We start from the raw sequence: 21,383 nt of genomic DNA on the forward strand, positions 1-21,383 counted from the left end.
CTGGGAAATTCAGGAATGCCAGCAACCAATTAGGCTGGCATAAACCTCGTCTAGCATATAAAGCAAGACCAAGCTACAAATGCTAAAGCGTAAGAGCCAATCTGCAGAGACCCTAATTTCTGCTGCACTTTGTAGAGCTGGTACCAAAATTTGACATGTGAGCATGTCCATGTAAACATGAACCAGCATTATAAGCTGAAGAAGTAACCAGTAATTCAAGGGGACACGCACATTAAAATCAAGAGAGGTAGAGCGGATACAACAACTCTTCACTTGGCATTTCCTTAATTTCTAGTGCTTCTCCTCGCATGATTAGAATTCAGATCACAAGCAACAGATTTTTCTGAGAAGCTGTTCCATTTCTGTAGGGCTCTCCATCACACACCAAGCCTATCTGAGTTTAAGATGCTTTTGCACAACACTCTCTGGCAGGTGCTATGACTCTTGTCCTGTTCAGGGCCAGGAGCCAGACTCGACAATCCTGACAGGTCCCTTCTAATTCAGGATATTCTGTGATTCTGTGGGGCTCAAAACTAATGGAGAAGTTATTTGAAAAACCTATTATTTGAGTATGTTCTGTCATACAGCACACGACATCTGGCTCATCTCTAGTGACCAAAAAATACTGCTGCCAGTACAGCAGTACAACAGAAAATGTGTGATGCCAACACATTACAATTACTTTAAATACACAGAACATTACAGTATTCTCATTCCAATCAAGTGAAAAATGTCAACTCCCCATTCCCTCTCTTCCTAGTCATCTGATAAACATTTGACAAACAGAAGGAAGCACTGAACTGCACACATATGATAAAAACATCCCCTGTTGTAAAAGTTTTTAGGACAGGTAGTGGTGCACAAAAAGGTTCAGGAAGAGCAGTGAAAGCAAATAACCAAGGCAAAATCAAACATTTTCATTTACCCTGAGCCTAGGCAGCAGTGCCAAAGCATTGCAAACACCAAGTGTACTTAGATCCTCACCTCTAAGCAAAAAGAACATTTTCTACCTGCCAAGCTTCACCAAAGCACCACAATTTTGAAGCAGAGATCAATCAGAGTAATAAACTCATGGCCCTTTCATCTTCCTACGACTTTTCAGAAACATAAGTTATCAGTGTGAAATATGGGTTGGTGTCTAAATTGCAGTCTGGACTACAGCAGTGGCTGACATGTGACAAACTCCTCTGTATTTTTCCAAGTGACTCAAGAAACAGAGCTGGACCACATTCTTCCCCACCCTTCCATATAATTGAAGAGTGTCTGCCCCAAAAAACGCTTTACTCACACATCTCATGCACGAGCTTTATGAAATTTTAGAAATAGCTTTGAGCTGTAATAATTAAAAATTTACACTCAGGCTCTGGATTGGGTTATGGAGAAGAGAGGTTCATGATTTCCACTATGATCCTCCCATTCCCCCCCAAAAACAGTAGGAGGACTCTACCCCACAGTGTTACATTATGACCATCACACAGTTTAAGTCTTGGCAGCCCAAACACAGGCAACTATTTTCAGCAGGACCAGGCTGTGGCAATGTTAACAGACCTCACCTTGGCTCATGGTTTGCTCACGTTACATCCCTTGTACCTGCCACATCTTCAGGAGCACAAATGTGTTACATTAGCTCTGGCAGGGGACCATCAGCCAAGCACCTAGCTTTTTAAAGTGCATCAACAAATTAGGTGAATGCAAAAATATACCACAATTTCACACCTACTACAGTCTTGCTGCAGTAGGAAAACCACTGCAACAGAAGCTACTTGCATGCCTTAAAAGATAATAATACACATTTGTGAAATACCCATGATTTTCCTATTCATGTTCATGAGTGACTAATGTGAGTTACCTCACGTGACAGCTGGACATGGCTGACCTTCATCCTCTGTCAACTGACAGTCAAAAATTAAAATTGTAAAAGTACAATTTTCTTCATTCTCTTTTAAGTAATACAAACTCCAAGTTACATATATTTACAAAAAAAAGTTTAGGAGAAGCATGAGGCTGCAAATACAGAAACAGCACATACCAGACAGAATTATTGTAATTAATAATTCTGACAAAATTATCTTCTGTGCTACAAGTTCCAGTCCTAGCAACTCTAGTGGAAGAGTTTTCCTGCTCTCACAGAGCTCAAAGAGGCAAAAAAACCCCAAAAATCAAATAATGCCTGTAGAAAACTTCAACAAAAGAAGCTCAAGGAAAAAGAGAACTCCTGGTTTGGTGTCTCCATCATCATCAACTATGGGGATGTCCCTATTCACACTTGTCACAGTCTTTCCTGCACTACACCGACAGTCCTGCTGTTCATCCCTCAAGGAAAAACCAACATTTAATGCTGACTGATGTTACTTTCTCCACAAAACCAAATGTATTTGATTTTATTTTGCTTCAAAATTTCATTTATCCACAAATTAGTGGATATAGTATTTTATTTTCATTGTATCTACTACTTTTACCACTTTTGTTTTACTTAATTGTACAAAATTTTCAGCTTCACCAGCCTTCCCTATTGTCTTGTCTGTTATCTTAGTTACAGTGTTATCACAGCATCAAATGGACATTAAACATGCACAGTCCCTACAATACTTCTAAAGCAAGTTCTTATACACTAAAAATAACATATAATTAAATATATTTTTTAATATTTCTTTTTGTGAATGACCCCTACCTACTACCAACTCATTTTGCTGTATTATCTAAATTATCACAGCAATATTCAAGTCCTTCATATGACACGTTACAACCACATCTCATCTCTGTAAACACCTACAATGTAACAGACAGAGATTTTGAGAACAGAAAGTAACATTACCCAAATCAACTTTCCCACTTCTGCCTGTATGTTCCAGTTTTGAATTAAAATCCAACTTAATGCACTCTTGCCCCTACATAAGAAACTACCAAACTCAGAAATATTCCAAGCTATATATGTAGGTAACTTCTGTGCAAGGACCAATCAAACATAACACTTTAGAAAAAGAGAGTTCAAAAATATTACTGACAGTCCACAAAGAAATGAGGAGGGTAGAAATAAACAACACACAGACATGACACTGAGCTGTGTATAACATTTAGCTTCAAAATACAAACAGTACATTTAATCTTCCTTGTGGGAACCCTAAAAATCCCTTCAGGGAAACTTCCAGGCTTTGCCCTGGAAAGACTTACCATAGAGCTTCCTGCCGAGGCTGAAAGAAAAGGCTTCCTTCATGGCGTCTTGCAGAATTACTGCCAATCTACCCTGGATTGCTTCTCTCATTGGTCACTTAACCCTGCCCACGCCAACTGCTCATCCCTCATCCCCTCCTACAGGTTTGCTGCCCCTGGCCCTGCCTTTGTTCCGCCCTGTGCCCTCACACCTTTAGTTCCTGACCCCTGCTTAACCCCTGGGCACCACACGGTCCTGTCCCTGATCCCTTTGGCAGGCTGAAATGAAGGCCCTTCAGACAGGAGGCCCTTCCTGTCTCTCCTCCACTGAGGTGTGTGTGTGCATGGACATGAAATGGCTGTTCCTGTGGCCTGCTCTGAGCGGCATCGAGAAGGGAGCAGCATTTCCCCATCCTGCCATGGTGAAATGTTACAGTTCCTCATAGGGCAGACAAGATCTAAGTGACTTTTTGGTTCCCCTTCCACCCAACACCAACAGGCTCCTCCACCCCCTCCTCTCTGAACTACTAAAATCACAATTTTCCATGCTCAGCCTAGCAGAACTTGTTAGCTGTCCATACTGAAACACCTGTTCTAAAAAAGTTACCAAGAGCTGCATGCACACATTGCTGTCATGGTTTTTGTTACTCTAATAAATTTTTATCTCCAATCTTGTCATATTGTGATTTGGTGGGGTTTTCTGCTGATTTTGTTTGTTTTTGTTGGTTTTTTGTGGTTTGTTGTTTTGTTGGGGTTTTTTTGCAGGCTGATCTCTAAAATCTCCCTTTACAATCAAAACAAATTTTCTGTGGTTTCCCCAGTTAGAGGAACACGTTGGTTTTTTTTGGTTTTTATTTCCCTTTAAGGCAGGCCCAGTCTCTTTTGGGGTTTTAATATCTTTTTAAGCAGATTTCAAAGTACATTATTTTACACTAAAAAGTTCTGCTTAAAACACCTTGTCTTTATTTGCTTTCAGAAGCTTCAACTGCCAGTGAAATCAATGGCACTACATATTGCCTCTGGAGGTGCCAGTGCCAGAGAGGAAGAGGATACATAAACTATATATACAGTTATAGTATATAACCATATACATATAACTATATATATATAACATATAACTAAAGCAGCTGAATTCACAACAGTGTCCCATTATGATGCCAACAGATGCACTGATGTCTTGATATTTACCATCAAGTTATCTCAGCTGTACCAAGCCAGTCATCCTGTTATTTTTACAAGTAGGTGAGCTCTCAACTCACTAACTTACCCACAGAAATAGGTGTTTGGAAGGAAGTGCCTTTGAGTCATATCTAATACATGTTTGAAGTCCCCTAGAAAATTTTCAATAAACTGAAAACATTTCACTTTTAAATGTTTGGAAACTACCACTTTGATGTCAATATATACAAACTTTTAAAAATATTTCATATGTCCACAGTCTTTTAGTACTCTGTGCTCTCTTTATGGCTTGTACAAACACACCTGCACAAGCACTCTCTCTACCTGTTTCAGACTTTTTAGAGTATCTGCTTTTCCAACACTATCATCAAGAGATTAAATATCCCAGAGAAACTCCGGATCACTTTCTACAGGAGTACTCATTGCCAAATAACAGTAATTCTGAAATGGCACTTTCTTTTCCTCTTGGAACCTCACCCTGCCCACACTTACTTTGTGACTAGCTAGAATATGCAGATTTTATGCCTGTCATTCACAGTTTATGATCTCCTAATCTATAGCAATAGCACATTCACTTTGTGCCACTTTTACTCCAATTGTTTTGCTCCACACCTCTTAATCTTCCGGTAGGATATACATCTCCAGACAGATGACAATCACAGTCTAACAGAGTAATGAAGCTTCCCAAAAGCAGTGTTACTTTCTGTGTTATGACCAGGAATTAATAACTTCAATGGATGGGAAAAAACTAGCCAGGCAGTCCCAAAACTGATCCCAGAAGGTATGTTGTTAGTTAAAAATTAATAGGTACACACTATCATTTACCTGTCTTAAGCACATTACCTTTCTTGTGTTAAACTTCATCTGAATCATTTTTCATACTCTACTAAACAGTTTATTAAATTAAGAGAAACTTACAGTTTACCTTCACAAAATGGTCAATGCTGGCAATGCTGCACAAGGTCTCTCCTACCCTGACATCCTGGCAGGGCCAAATGCAGGTCATCCCACACTCAGTTCCAGGATTCAACATCATGCTAACCTGCTTCATCTCTATCACGTTAGTTTAGGACACAGAGACTAGAAGCATTTCAGTATCTCTCCCCCACTGTTTGCTCCTATTTTTACTCAAGGTACTGTACATTCCTAGAAAGATTCGATCAGATTTGTAATTTTTCCATTTACTTTAGTTCAAGATCAAGCAGGATGAGCTCTAATCATCCTCTGAAATTGATATTAATGTGATGGCCAGTTACTCCATGGCCTAAAATCTTTTTAATCACTTATGCTGGTTTTGTTGCTGGGGTACCACAACAGTCTTTCTCTTTGTGATGAAGAGGAGAAGGAACTCAAAGGAGGATCTAGCATTTGCTGTAAAGGTAGGCTGTGTTATGCTCTTGAACTGAACCATGGCATAACCCATGACCTACAACTCCATTCTCAAGCATCAGGCAGTACTACGATGTAAGAGAAAATGTCCTGAAAATCCATTCTGTGTCTTTCTTTCAGACCACACTATGGACAGAATCCCCTAAGACAACTGGTATGGGGTTGGTTGATGCTCACAATTGCCCTGGAAGAGCATCTTTCATGGCACATTGCCCTGATGTACAGCACCTTAGTGCCCAGCCCAGCTGAGCCTGTGGTAGCAGGTAGCACAGTGCTGCAGCAGGGGCAGAGGTGTCTGCAGCACAAACCTGGTGGCGCTTGGGATCAGCCGTTCATGCCGAGTGCACGGGACTGGGTCCAGCCCCACAGCCTGAAGACCCTTCGCCAGAGGGCACCATGCATCGATCTTGTATGTACCCTCCAGTTACATTTCTTCCAAAAGGAATTTTGTGCCAACTAAAGCACAACAAAAGGAAGCAAATAATGTGTCCAAAGTCCACTTTCCATATGAACTGAATCCTTGTTACAGATTCACCTGTGGTCCCAAATGGCACATCTAGAGTATCAAAACCTCTTAATTCACCTTTGACTTAAATAGAAAATGAGAAAACTGAATTACAATATCCCACTATGATGCCTTTAGGAGCATGAATAGGTGCATGTGCTGCATGCCCATGCACAAGTATGAAAATGTGATGCTTACTAAAATAAAGGACTGTCCAAGCAGTGACAGACAAAATTACACAATTCAGACCTCTCCCCAAGAACCAGACAGAGGAGTTCAGGCTTTCTGTAGGAGGCAGGTCATCTGGTTCATTCCAGATGGGAGCCTGGAAGTGAAGTAGCTCATGTGCACTGAGAATTATCGCGGCACCAGGACACTAGATTAAAATGAGGTGCAAGATAAACTCACAGCCAAAACAGTGCAAATTGTGAAATTTTAATCCTCTGTACAAGAAGATTGCATGCAAATGAGTTCTAATGAAGAAGGGCATCAGGAAAGAGAAGCATGTTTTCTTTTATTATACAGTCCTTTCAAAACATTAGCTACAAACTTACAGAACATCTTGGGCCTGGTGTTTAGTAACACTCTATGTTACATTGAATTTGTCATCTGACCTTTTGAGAAGACAGCTTTTTTGGGTAGTTAGATGACTCCAAAAGAGTCATCCCAAAAATACAGGAGTACAGAAAAAAATGGCAGATGAGCTTCAACATTGTTGGGGTTTAGTATTTCTTCATTTTGTTTTCTTTCTCTTAGGGAATTTTATCCCATTTTTGTTGCTAAGAAACAATAACGATCTGTACTTAGGAGAGACAAAAGAAGTAACTATGCAGAAGGGGGAGGAATGCAGCTGGCTTTACTGTGAGGGCCGGGGAGTTTCTCTGGGAGGGGCAGAGCCAGGTGAGAACTGGGCTGGGGAAAGGGGCACAGCTCCCGGGTCTCTCGGTTTCGGAGGGGAAGGGCCGAGCTGCTGCTGCTGCCGGAGCCCTGCCCGGCCTCTTGTGCCGCGGGGGAGCCTCTGCCTGTGGGAGCAGCCACTGAACCGGGACCTCATTGGCACCCTGCCACACTAAAAAAAAAGTACCCTTCACCATCTGCTGGGGTGCCTGAGGGAAATCCCGGGATCCCTGAGCCCCTTTCCTCTGCCAGAGAAGCTCCCGGGCTGCCTCTCCCCATTGCCCTGCCCTGCTCTGGGTTCACTGCACTGCAGATACACACACGGGGCCCTGCGGTTCCAGCTACAGCTGCCGAGTTTCTGCAGCCTCTCGCCTGGTGTCCCGGCGAGCCTGCCCTGCCGTTCTGCTCCGAGATTTCTGCTGCAGCTCCTCTGGCTGTCCAGAGGGGCTCTGGGACCAGCTGCCGCCGGGGGTTTGTAAAGGAAGCCCCTTCCCATCCCCCCCACCGGCCGCGTCCGCCATCGCCGCCTGAGGGGAGGCCGGGCCCGCCACAGCGCCCCCTGCCGGCGGGGGCAGCACCGCACCCTGCCCGGCCGGGAGCGGCAGCGCCCCCGCTGGCCGAGAGCGGAACTGCAGCCGCGGGGAGGTTCACAGGGCGGGGAGAGACTTCAGGGGTTTTCTGCTCTGGTTTGTTGTGCTGCTGTTGTTGTTGATTGGTTGCCTTGTTATACCTACATTTACTAATAAAGAACTGTTATTCCTTTGCTCATTTCTTTGCCTGAAAGTCCCTTAATTTCAAAGTCATAATAATTTGGAGGGAAATGGTTTGTATTTTCCATTCCAAGAAAGGCTCCAGCTTTCCTTAGCAGACACCTGTCCTTCAACCCAAGACAAACATTAAAGAAAAAATAACACACCCAGAGAAAATAAATCTTAATTACAGCTTTATAATGCTGAATCTAGAACTAGAAGTTACAGCTCAAGAAATCCTTTAGCTGACACAGCTCTCTCAAAACATCATTGCCTAAACATACCCATGCATTGACAAAAAAAGCTGTTGAAACTTAAAAGCAAGTATCCTTTTCAAACTATAAATAAAACTCTGGTACACTCACATCTCAAGTACTATGGCACACCTCAAAAATGATGTACTGGAAATAGAGAAGGTTAAGAGAAGGACAACTAAGAAAACAAAGAGAATGAGGATATTAAGCAGGTAAAGACTGTTCACTTTTAAGGAGAACACTGAGGATGGACTTGGTTACAATTTACAACCATAAAAGACAAAATTAGTGAAAACTACTATTGACCAAATTCTGCAACACTAAAGCTGGGAGTGGTCTCTTAAGGCATAGGTTACAGACAGAAAGAAGTGGTAATGTACTTTTGTATGCAGAAAGCAGGGAACTTTCCGATCTTTGGTCTGCAAGAGGCAGGCAGTGTAAGTCTGGTCACAAAGGCAGTCAATAAATCCACAGACAACTGGTCCATTAATGGCTAGGACTAAGCAAAGTTGTACTGCTAACATCCTAGATATAATTCTGGATAGCAGGGGCAGACAAAGACTTTAGAAAGAGACAAGGCTGATGGGCTTCCCCTAAACAGCCTCTAGCTGCTGGGCTAGATGAACCACCCATCTGATTCACTAGTGTACTTCATAGAGAAGTGGTGAGCTTACAGGAAATATTGTAAGAAGTAAGGAGGCTGAAGAATCCCCCAAAAAGCAAAAATACTTCAGAAGATTTAAAAGAAAAACCCCAACTTTCTCCAATTTCAATAAGTCTTATAGGGAGAGAAGGAAAATGTTTTCATTCACCTTTCATAAAGTAAAAATTACACATATTCCTTTTAAAGTGTAAAGAACAACCAAAATAAAACAATAATAATCTACCCATTTCCAAAATTCCTATGAGGTTTTCCAGCACCTGCTGGTCCCTTCCATGGCCCATACCAACCCCCTCCAGTCCTCAAATTTAAGAAAGATTAGGAATCAGAGATGCAAACTTTATTCAAATGAGAACAAGACATCAGTGTATAATAGGATATTTGCTGTCATCTAACGAATTTTTTCTTTTACTGATGCTGTATAAGTGAAGGTTTTCAGTCAATTTCTGATAAGAACATTTCTACCTGTCCCATGAATTTATAATTTGTAAACACATTGCAAGAATAGTTCAGTATCCGCTTTTTCTCTTCATAGTTTTGTAAAACTGAATATAATTTGACATATTTTTGTGCATTTAGTCAGCAGTTCTTTGGAGACCTTTAGAACAATTTTGCAGGCAGCTTCTGTAAACTTCTGAAACTGCTTCTCAAAGTTACTCTCAGAATAATTCATATATTTTTGCAGATCCAGGCCCTCTGCATTCAGTATAAATTTCAATACACTTCTGACAGGTAAGCAAACTTAGATTCAGCTCAAGTATGTCCTGGTAGGGCACTGACTGGGATAGTTATCTTTCTTCCTTGCAGCAAGTATACTGCTGTGTTTTTGACACAGTAAGAGAATACAGTTGCTAACACAGTTATTCTTTGGTTGTTGCTAGTTAGTGCTTATCCCAAACCAAGGACACACTGGTGTCACATGCTCTGCCAGTGAGTAGATACACAGGGGTATCTATGGGAGGAAGCATAACCAGGACAGTTGACCTGAACTAGCTAAAGGGATATTCTATATTTTTACAATAGCATGTAGGACTAATGTAACAGCCTTCGACCCGTAGAGACTAGGTTTAGACTGGATATTCTGAAAAAAAATCTTTATTGAGAGGGTGCTGAGGCTGGTTGTTGAGAGAAGCAGGGAATGCCCCATCCCTGGAAGCTTTCAATGCCAGAGTAGATAGGGCTCTGAGCAACCAGATCTAATGATGGGGGTGATGAGGAGAGTGGGTAATTTTTTGAGTCCTTTTCAACCCAAATCATTCTATGATCCTGTCACTCCATGCCTAGAATGTCATGCCCAGTATATAAACTGGGGAGAAAGAGGGTCCAATTTGCTGCATGAGGACAGGCTGGATATTGGTCAGCAGGTGGTCAGACCTTGTTCTGTGCATCACTTGCCTTTTTTGGTGTTTTATTCTCTCTCTCCTAGTGTTGTCTCTGCTTTCTTTACAATTATTTTACTGTTTTTACCACTACTACTACTACTACCATTATTATTATTATTCAATCATTAAAGTGTTCTTTTTTCACATTTTAGCTTTTTTTTTTTCCTAATTCTCTTCCTCATCCCACCAGAGGTGGAGGTGTGTGGACTGAGCAAACAGCTCAGTCATATCAGTCATACTCAGTTGCTGGCTGATATTAAACCTGGACAGTCCTTCAAACAGCATTTGGGTTTACTGGTTGTTGAAATTTGTTTAGTAACAGGATTTAATATTGTGGTGCATTGAAACAGTTTAGTGAATATCATCTACAAAGATTGATGCGACTTGGCTAGTCTTTTCCCTCTTTTTCTTCCTTTTTCATTTGTTTGTTGTTTGAATAAATGGCAGAGACCTCCTTTAGATGATTTTCTCTACTTTCTCTGAAGCTGACCATACCTGCCTAAAAACAACAGCTTCTTGCATCACACAGGAAATTATTAACAGCACCTTTCACAGACATTTTCAAATTGTACTCTTTGCTTTTCATGACCCATCCCATCAAACAGTTGTTTGTTGTTTATTGGAGCTTTTTTTTTTCCCTTTACTTCACAAAATTATATTTAGTAAGAACATATACCATTACTTAATTCATTGCAGAGCTGCCAACTGTTGCTCCAGTTTAAAAGTGGGAAGACTTCATTCTTATGCCAATTTAAAGCTTGTATTTTAGCTTAAAAAGGTTCTAAAAGTTCAAACCAACAAGTTTTCTTAGCAGCATTTTAATTCTTCTGTGTTTGACAAAAGCTTGACATAACTTAAAAATCATCCAGTCGTGATTAAAATATTGACATTATTTATCACCACCTGAATTCCAATTGTACTAAAATACCAAAATTTACATTGAAGTTCAAATCATAAAAAATACAGAAGCACAAGAAAACCCAAAGTGGAAATAGAAAATTTGAGTATTCAAAAACCTAAGTGCTCATGTGCTTTTCAAGCTGAACTTATTTCCACTACCCTCTTCCCAGTGCCAGAGATCCTCATTAGCACACCACTACATATTCCTGCAGATCAGTTGTGCAAACACTTCTACAGATCAGTTGCAAATACTCCTCAGATTCCATATGTAGTTTAGCTACAGAATAAAAGTAATCTGTTTTACTGACTGCAAAGTGTGCAGCTACGGGCAACAAAATTTCTAGAGCCAAACTCTGCAAGGGCACAAGTATGCGGTGCTTCTGAAGAGAGAGTTTTAGACAAAGCCCACTGTCCATCTCCCTCCACCCACACATCCAGTGTGCTCATCCACTGGAAGGCAATTCCTAAATACAAAATTCTGTAATTAACAGGAAAGACTAAAAAAACACTTCTGATACCTGCGATTACACAAATCAGCAAGTGCTTGAGAGCCAAGAGAACATTAAACTTAGTAAACTTTGCAAAGCTTCAATGAGATTTCTGATAACTTGAAATTAAGTAACATTCCAGTATGTGAACAGAATTACCACAGACTCCAAAACAATGAAAACAAAGTAAAAGGCTTTTTGTTATCTACAAGTCACTTTGTTACTGATTGGGATAAGCCAATTAGCTCACAGGGTGCTGGTGTTTACATCAGCGGCAGAAATTGCAGCAGACTGCCTGCCCCCTTTACGAGCCTGGGAAACCCAAAAGCAGCTTATGCTTGATGGAACAAGAACTGCCACCAAATAAAAACTAAGCTACTCTGAAAGCGTATTTATTTGAATAAAGCAAAATAAAAAACTCTACTACCACATCCAAGCCTTTAAACCAACAAAATCCCGCAGTTATCTTTGAAGAGCCAAAATACAGTATCAGATCCAGTGTTGCTAAACAATATCCAATTAAAAAAAAAAAAAAGACAAAAGGAAAAAACTGATCAAGGGGCTTACTTAAATTAAATCTAATTAATAACTCACATTTCTGAAAACCATCATTAAAAGTTCTAGTTAGACAGAGTTTTACACAGTTGTCTTTTAGACCCGCTACCTACTCCTTTTAAGCAATTCTAAAATTAACTAGAGTTCCTAGCAACAAGAAACAGCTGAATTTAGATGGTAATAGTAGAGTTATCAAAAGTCTTCTAGGCATGTGCTGTTCATGTAAATGGCTCAGTGCACTACACACATTAATAAAAACACATAGGCACAGACTGGTATGCTTCCTTATCCAGAAAAGGTAAATCTAATGTATTTTTACACACAGTTTTATTGCCTTTTGTCTAACAAATCTAAATTATACATGTTTAGCAACGACCAATTTCAAATGCAGCAAAATTAGCTCTGCAGAACACCTTTTAATGAGGAAATGGCAATGCCATCCTTGTAACACCCTCTCTGAGAACTACTACCCGCAGCTGCACCATTTCCCTGGAGCGACTACCAGGGATGGAGAAACGTGGCACAAGAGACCAACATCAAGCCCTGTTCCACCTCCACAGGGGGCTCCATGTCAGGAAAACATTGAACAATGGTAGGTGAACTCACTGACTTCTAGCAAATCAATGGCATGTGAACGTTCTAAGGTCAAAATTGACCTTATCGTGATGCCTTTTGAGGGCATGAACAAACCGTGTTTCCAGGTTATCAGACACAGGTAAAACTGCCTCATGGTTAAACACTTAATACAGAACTCAAAGGATCCCTTTACAGTCAAAGGTGCAGGAAAATCATGTCAATCACCCATCTACATATACATTTGGAACACTACAGAAAATACAGACTGTTCAATTCTTTAAATGAAAATTTTAAAAAATTATACCCACAAGCAACACAAAACTCTAATTGTTTTTAGGAAAAGAACTGGGGCAGGGAAAGAAAACAGCACATGTGCCCACACACACACAATATGAATGGGTTTGAGGATATAGCTAATAGCAGTTTTCAACAATCTCCATCTGAACAACATATCTAAATCAGTTTTAATTCCCTGCCCTCCCTTCCTCACTTCCCTACAAGACATCTTAACTAAAAGCTAATCCCAATGCAGCAGGCAGAGAAAAGCAGTCTAATGTTGAACATTCTAGTAGTCAAAACTAACTGTGTACAACAGTCTTACCTAAGTAGGGAAACATCTGCTCAAATGCAAGAAAAACTGCTAAGAAAAACTAGAGCTAGGAATACCTGGTTGTATGTCTATATTCAGTCCATTGGAGAATAAAACCCCAAATACCAAGTCACAACAAAACCTAAAGGTTTGGAATATACAACTACACGCAAATGTTTTAAAAGGTTATTAGAAAGATATTCAAAAACATAAAAAGACTTCCAAAAAGACATAAGTCATAAATCTGGAAAACACACACAAGATTTCAAGCAATGAAAAAGAACTGTTCATGTATCTGAAAGCTTTTTTGTGTTTTTGAAATAGATTAAGAGATATAACAATGTATTGCAGCTACACAAAAGTCTTCCATCCTACATCTGGAAATACACACTGAAAGCATATACACCTCCAAACAGTTTTATCTATGCTACAGAGGCATAGTGAGAATTTGACTATTGAAGTCCAATGTCTTCTTAAAAATTCCTCAATTTTAAATCACAAACACCATCGTGGCCTGACCATGTATTATATTTTGTATACAATATGACTACTGTACAATGTAAGGACTTCTTAATAGTCCTTACTTCCATAAATGAACTTCCGTATCTTACTTCTTGTATCACATTAGAAATTTAACTTAATTCTGAAGTTAACATAAACCTTTAATGTATCAAAAGTAACTGAATTCTTCTCCTCTATGGAATACACATAATGTGAACAATTATAGGGAACACACTTCAGTGTTAACCATAGGTTGACCGCAGCATTCTCCTCCTGATCTCAGATCCTGTCATACAATATGGTGAGGAAGACAAGAAAACCCAACAAAATAAAAGACAGGAAGAAAAGTCGGGGGGAAAAATCCCACTTGATGACAAAAGCAGTAAATGTTTACAAAGGAAGAACCTAAACAGCAATGGAGCAATGAAGTTAATTTACTCTGTTACTACTTATTCCTCAAGTACAAAAAGAAACAAACCCAAAGTAAACACAATAAGCATCCTACAGATTTTGTGCTCCGAGAGCTCACCTGGTAAATACTTCACACTCATTTTTCTACCTTGTTCCACAGCAAATGAGTGTATGAAAAAAACCACAAAAGGCTAGTTTATTTCCTATAGCAAACAGAGTTACTTTTGTAATGACATTACTCTTCAATCAAGCATGACTTCTTCCCCATGATTTATTGTCTTGTCCCACCTCGACAAGGGTAAAAGTGATGTTTGGTGACACAGCAGCACAGTGAAGTCTTCCATTCACAAAGCCGTAAGAAGAAAAGATGAGCAACACCAGGCCCAGGCAACACCACAGACCATGGGTGCAAATTTTACCTATTAAAAGAAACAAAGACCAGATTCCCCCGTAACATGATTACTGGGCGAAAACATGCAATACAAGCTGTGTGATCCTATTTGCCACGTACAGCTCTAAAGACATCACTGCCAGTAAATAATGCTGTATTAAACACACTTACGGATCAGAGATGAGAAGAGTCTCTGAAGAACAGGAGGCCACTTTTGTTATTCACCTTGCAAAAAGCTATTTCCACAAAATACAGAAGGCCTACATAAATATCTGAGAATCTTGTGAGTTACAATGAAAATTCACAGCTTAATGAAAGCTGAATGCATTAAAAGTGACTTCAAAAAGGAGACAGAAAATTTAACATATCCTCCTGGTCAATTTTTCTTAGGGAACGATCCCCAGAAACTTTGGATGTAGCAGTGAGAACCTACACCGGATAAGCCTAAATGATGGATCCATTAACTGGACCAGACTTGAAACCATGGGTGTGTTCTGGCTATTATGGAAGCACAAAGACACATTGTGTCTGCACAGCTTACATAGGGATTAGGTAATTGAGTCAAATGATTTAAATGTGGTAACAAAAACCTTAATCACAGGGAACAAATAGATGTATGTCACCAAAGGAAAGAGTAAAAACACATTACCATTTAAATCTATCCTCAAGAGCTTGTAAAATAGGGTGCCTACCCAAACCTGAACAGAAATTTTATAGCATCATTAAACCTTCTCTCCTGCTATAAAACCATTCCAGCTACTGGGAGTTGTACACGAAGATACAGGACTACTCAGAATACAGAGGATGCTATCGACCTCTCAACTCCGAAAAACACGAGTTCCACAGAGTTGGGTTTTAAAGAAACAAAATATAGCCCTGACTATTGCTACAAATGTAGCCTCATTTGTGTCTGAAGGCGAAAACAGTTACCAGGATGTTTCAGCACGACTAAGGAGAGAGGAGCTCCCCATAGACTTTTGGGCTGAAGGGATTATCCTCCACCATGACCAGTTCCAGCTGCTCCAGACACAAATGAAGAAAATTCTTGAGTAGGCAGTTAAAAACATCACAGCCATGAGCAAGATGTCTTCATACCTCACATCAATAAGAGGTTATTTAAATTACAGATGCAGGAATACAGTTGCTGGTGGGTTAGTTTTGTTTGTTTGTTTGTTGTTGTTTTGTTTGGTTGGTTGGTTGGTTTTTTTAGGGTTTTTTTAGGGGTTTTTTTTAGGTTTTTGTTTGTTTGTTTGTTTTTATTGTAAAACTGGATATTCCTACCATCCTTCTCAAAATTCTGCTATGCTTCTAGATTCAATCTCCTCTGCTAACAAGCTCCACATGATAACTGTACCTAGTCCTTTCTTCTTTTAACAATTTCAACTTTTCCTTTTCAAACACGGACAGCTCTCCAACTCTTGTATTACGAAAAACATAGGCATAAAGTCACGATCTTTCTTTTTTACACTATTTTATGGTTAATCCTTAGAAATTCAGCATTTTTCCATCCCTGAAAGTTCAGTCAAATCTTAAGTCAGGCTCCTAACTGCAAGAGTGTCCCTTCTCCTCATGTCTGTACATTATTTCTGACACAGTGAGGTCAGAACTGTATTTGCCTATCCCTGCCTCCCATCTCACTTTTAAAATGACCAAATATATAATTAATTTATTCGCCATTCTAGGTAGTATTTCAGATTTGTAAAGACAGAGAGAACAGGAACAGTCTGAGGGGGAAAAGCACAGAAAAAGAAAAAAAATTAATCAACTGACTAAAGGGCTGCAGGGCAGAAGTGATTTATCTTGCTTCAGCAAAAGACTGCATTTATGGAGAAAAAATGTGAAAGATTCTTTCTACAAGTACTTACACAGGTCTTTGTAATCATTAATGGGATAATGCACAGGAAGTGTAGATACAGGTGTCAGTTCACACATAAAGCAGTAGGCTATTATTATTTGTGTAAAGAGAATTCATCAACATAAAAATGCCTACCTTTAGACCTCAACAAGGAACATCTTCTGGAGAGGATCATTACCATGAGTCTGGCAGGCACCTTTTGGTTTCCTACTGCCTGCCTCAGCTTCCATGTGATAAGGCACATTTTTCAAACATGGAAATGCAGTCCATTCTTAGCAGTTTGCAACTTAAAACAAAGTAGTTCTTTCTCAATTCCAAGACAGACTACCAAGTCATACTTCAAGCAATATGCATAAATTAAACCAAGCAGTGTAAATTTCAGAAGTTATTAAAAAACCTGAACTAGGTGACCACTTAGTGCCTCTCATGATTCATGAATATAACTAGTTATTCCAGTTGTAACTGGAAATAATATCTGCAGTTGTAGGTAACAGTTATAAGGATATTTACCCATTGAGAAAAAACAGCAAGCAGCTCTGCAACACCAGCTCTTGAAAATGCAGGGGTTTATCCAAACGCATTTTTATGTGTTTTTGGCCATAATTTCTAACAATGCCTTTCTTTTGTACAACATTCATTTTCTATTCAGTCCTACAATAAATCCCTCAGTTCAGGCTAATTAGAACTTGTTGAAATGAGAGAATATGTGACTTATTTGTCCCAGAATGTTCTGGTCTTACTTATAACAATCACATCTCACCAAAAGAATGCATTTCTTTTAGTCTTCCTTTTAACTTAAAGAAAAATAGTTCTCTGGAATCAATAAAACTCTGTATACAGAAAAATGTTTAGGCAGATAGATGAAAAAACCCACACACTTTTTCACTGACCCCACTAATCAAATAAAACTATTCTTCTCTGGATTCAGCAAATAAACAGTAAGTAAGAAAAACTTAAAATAATTACTATGTCCACCTCTCAAAACACTATTTAGTTTTAAGAAAGGACTCACTACAGACAAGACAAAATGTAAAAGAAAAGCCCATATGAACACATTCCTCTCTCCAAAAGTTTCCTAAACAGTTTTAATGGTGCTTTCTCAGCCAGTGGCAGCTGATCTGATAGACAGCCCTGATTCTTCCTAGGATACAGCTCTGGGGACAGCAGATCCAGGAGATCACATGTAAAGACTTCCATGTGTTTCTGGACTATGTGTATTTCCTACGTACTGATACTGCTGGAGTCACAGATCCCTCTGTAAGCTATTGGAACACACTAATTGTGCAGAAAAATAGCACATCCTAAAGTTTTCTGCTGTGTTTAGTTAATCAAATTATCAATTAACATATAAAGTAATCAGAAGAAAAAATCATTAGACACACTGGATGGAGAGTCTGTAGGAACAACTCAGCTGACAGACAAGCAGCAAGATCCTCACCTTGTCAGCAGCAACAAGACTAATTTCCACTGCTGTGGAACCACAGCTGAGGTTAGAAAACTACCTTCTACCAGGCAATGCAATCTAGCGCTGGCTGTCCTTCCATATATCCCTCAAAACGCTTCCTTCCACGTACCCAGGACAGTTTCTCCTACAGTTTAATGGGAAGAGAATGACACTTAGCTGCAGTAGCCTGAGCCAGAACAGGATACCTCTTCAAGTCCCAGAGAAAAACAAAAACACCTCACAATAACCAGGACCCACTACTTAATTATAACAATGCAGTCTTGCTCACACATGGACCTACTTAAAACAAATACCATAAACCCTACAGTTTGAGCAACTGCTGTGAAGACATCCCCCTAGTACATATTACTGGTGAGTAATATACTTAATGTGCTGCATCACCTTTTACAGTAATACAGCAAAATACATAAACTAGTAATAGTAATGAAAATAAGTATTGTCATATTTGAGAGTTACCAAAATCACTTCTGATATTAAAAAGTGTGTAGAACCCTATAGAGTGGAAAACAAGAGCAGCAAAGCATTTTCATGCCTAACTTCCAAAGGAATACCAACCAAACAGTAATGTCTCTAAGGAGTCCACAAAGACATCAGAAAAAGTAGCTACTGTGAGGCTTTCTGAAACCTCAGACAGAAATCCATGGGAGTGAGGCAAATAATTGCCAGACCGATCAGATTCTTCACGTGGCAGACAAGGCATCTGGCACAAATTGAGGGGTTGGGTGTAATCCAGTGTCCAGCCAACACCAACCATTATTTTATTGTAGGGTTGAATTGCAGCATGGAACACAAGGAAGACAAGCTACATGAGGCTTGTTGGCTGCTTTTTTCCTGCCTCATGACAGAACCATGCTAGCTTCAGGGCCTTGGACCTCCACATCTCTCTTCCATTAGAAACATCCACTTACTCTTAAACAAGCTTCTGGATCCCAGGGAAACAAACAAACAAACAAACAAACAAAAATGACAAAAAAAAACCTTTCCAGAAAATCCCAGCAGAACCCCACCCCAGTTTAGCAGGTTTCACAGAGCTCATGGAGGCTGAGAATAGATTACATATTCCCACTCAAATCCAAGAGCTGAAGTCATGAGTGACCTGCCATTGATTCAGCCAACTTCCTATATCAGTTGACTCCTAACAGACAGAGCCACTGAATTGTTGATATTGGAAGGGACCTTTGCACATCATCTTGTCCAACCCTCCTGCCAAAGCAGGGTCACCTAGAGCAGGTTACACAAGAACACGTCCTGGTGGGCTCTGAATGTCTCCAGAGACAAATATGAAGAGTTAGCACCCAAAACCTGTCACACACGCCTCCTTGATTCACATGTATTTCCAGATAGCATCGCACATCCTCCCACCATGAGAAGCTGGGCAAGACGAGAAACACTGGATCCTCAGCGGAGAAATTACAACTCACGGGCATAAATAGCAAGCACTCTTCCTACATTTTAATCACAAAGAACATCTGAAATAACAACATCATGCTTTCTGCCAAGCGATGGAAATGTCCAAAGGCGTTCCTGTCAGGGCACTACCGTTGTGTCATTTTGCAGAGAGACAAGAAGTTACCTCTTTCAAACCAAAGGCCTTTCCTCCCTCCCTCCCTCTCTCCATCACCTCATCCCCTCCCCGAAGGCCCTCCCACCTCCCTTGCCAAAAGCTCCCCGGCTCCCCTCCCACCGCCCCCCGCCCGAGACCCCACCCCGGCCCCGCACCCGAGGCCACCCCGAGGGGTCTCGGCGCCCCCCCCATCCGCGGGTCCCCCCCCCCCCCGCGCGCGTCCCCGCGGGGCGCCCCCGGCCCCGCCCGCGCTCCCCTGACAACGGCGGCGCGCGCCGGGCGCGGCCCCGCCCCGGCCCCGCGCACACAATGGGCCCCGGCGCGCGCGGCCCCGCCCGCCCCCCGCGCCCCGCGCGCGCGGCACTGCCCGCCCGGGATGCGGGAGGGAAACGGGGGAGGGGGGGGTGGGGAAGGCGTCTGTGAACGGTGATAGGTGTCCGTGTCCGCCGCCGCCCCGGCCCCCGCTCACCATCGCTGCGCTTGATCTCCACGTAGATCCCTATCTGGATCTTGCCGAAGTTGGCCGCTGCCATCGCTTCATGGGGCGCGCCGGGGGGGAGATCGCAGGCGTCGCCGGCCGGGCGCACCGCGGGCAGGGAGGGAGGGAGGGAGGGAGGGGGAGGCCGTGCGCGGCGGAGGCGGCGGCGGCGGCTCTGGGCGGGCGAGACGGGCGGCCGGGGAGGAGGAGGGGGAGGAGGAGGAGGCGGGGAGCGGAGAAAAGGCGCCGGCCGGATACAACAGGCGCCGTGGGCGCTGCCGCGCCTGCGCGGCTGCCGCGGCGTCACGGCGGCACCGGCTCGCGGGGGGGGGCGGGGCGGGGGCTGCGCGCGGCCGCAGCCCCGCGCGCCCCTCGGCCCCGCCCCTCGCCGCGGGCGCGCGCAGGGGGCGCGGGCACCCCGTGAGGCGGCGGGCGGGGCCGGGCCCGGGCTCGGGGTGGCCGCAGTGCTGGGCTCGCCTTGGGCCCTGCCCCGGCCTGCCGCACACACAGACACACATGTATACACACATATACACACACATACACGCTCCCCTGCGGCACCAGATGGTGGCCGAGCTGCTCTGGAGCGTTAATGTAATAGCTTTATCTACCTGCCGCCTGCTCATGCGGCTCCCATGTGCTCAGCAGAGCAGCTTAGGAACAGTCCTCCTCCTCCCCAGCCCTGCCGGTAGCTCCTGTGTCCCAAGGAAGGCACATGGTGTGGTTCCTGGGGATGTGCTGTGCGGCGATAACAGTTGGACTAGATAATCCTTGTTTATCTCTTCCAACTCGGAATATTTCGTTAATCTGTGAAGGTCACCCCGTCAACTGCATCCATCCTTCCATGTCGGGAGCCGACAGGGAAGCCAGAGAGGGGCTCTTTGTCAGGAATTGTACTGATCGGACAAGGAAAAATGGGTATAAATTGAAAGAGGGGAAATTAAGGTTAGATGCTAGAAAGAAATTCTGGAAACAGTGGAGCAGTTGCCCAGGGAGCCTGTGGTATGTCCCAACCCAGGCAGTGATCAAGGCCACATTGAATGAGGCCTTGAGCAACCTGGTCCTGTGGGATGTGTCTCTGCCCCATGGAAAAGGGTTTGGAAACCAGATGTTCTTTAAGGTCTATTCCAACCCCTTAACATCCTATGATTCTATGACCTTTGCCTCGTGCTCTATACTTTTATACAGCTTAAATAAAAACAAAACACAGTTCATGTTCCACACTTCCCTTTTGTGAGTTCTTCATCCCAGGCAGGCCATGGTGTTACACATTGCCTCTTGGGTTTCTCCTCTGAGGGCCGTTCCTGACACGATGAATCTGCCACTGGTTTAAAATTGTCCTTCCTGTGCAGCTCCTGGTGACCTTAAGCAGCATCACAATGAACTCCCTAATTACTCGCCAAGCAAAAGCTGGTCTAGTAAAAATAATCCCCCAATCCAGGCA

General features: G+C 42.1%; 1 protein-coding gene across 4 annotated transcripts in view; it reads right to left on the reverse strand.

Annotated features, from left to right (window-relative positions):
• The window catches only part of KIF2A (kinesin family member 2A), a 56,242-nt gene extending 36,195 nt beyond the window's left edge, over nucleotides 1-20,047 (reverse strand). For 2 of the 4 annotated variants that reach the window (XM_083884517.1, XM_083884515.1), the window contains exon 1: nucleotides 19,931-20,047. In XM_083884517.1, coding sequence (XP_083740643.1) covers nucleotides 19,931-19,994 — 64 coding nt within the window. In that variant the 5' untranslated portion in view covers nucleotides 19,995-20,047. Of the gene's footprint in view, nucleotides 1-16,567; nucleotides 16,587-19,930 lie in introns of those variants that run through there. The other 2 variants (XM_083884516.1, XM_083884514.1) reach the window with 1 other exon arrangement.
• Nucleotides 20,048-21,383: the final 1,336 nt, after the last annotated feature.

Source organism: Zosterops lateralis, assembly GCF_965231275.1.
Source record: "Zosterops lateralis genome assembly, chromosome: Z".
Lineage (NCBI taxonomy): Eukaryota > Metazoa > Chordata > Aves > Passeriformes > Zosteropidae > Zosterops > Zosterops lateralis.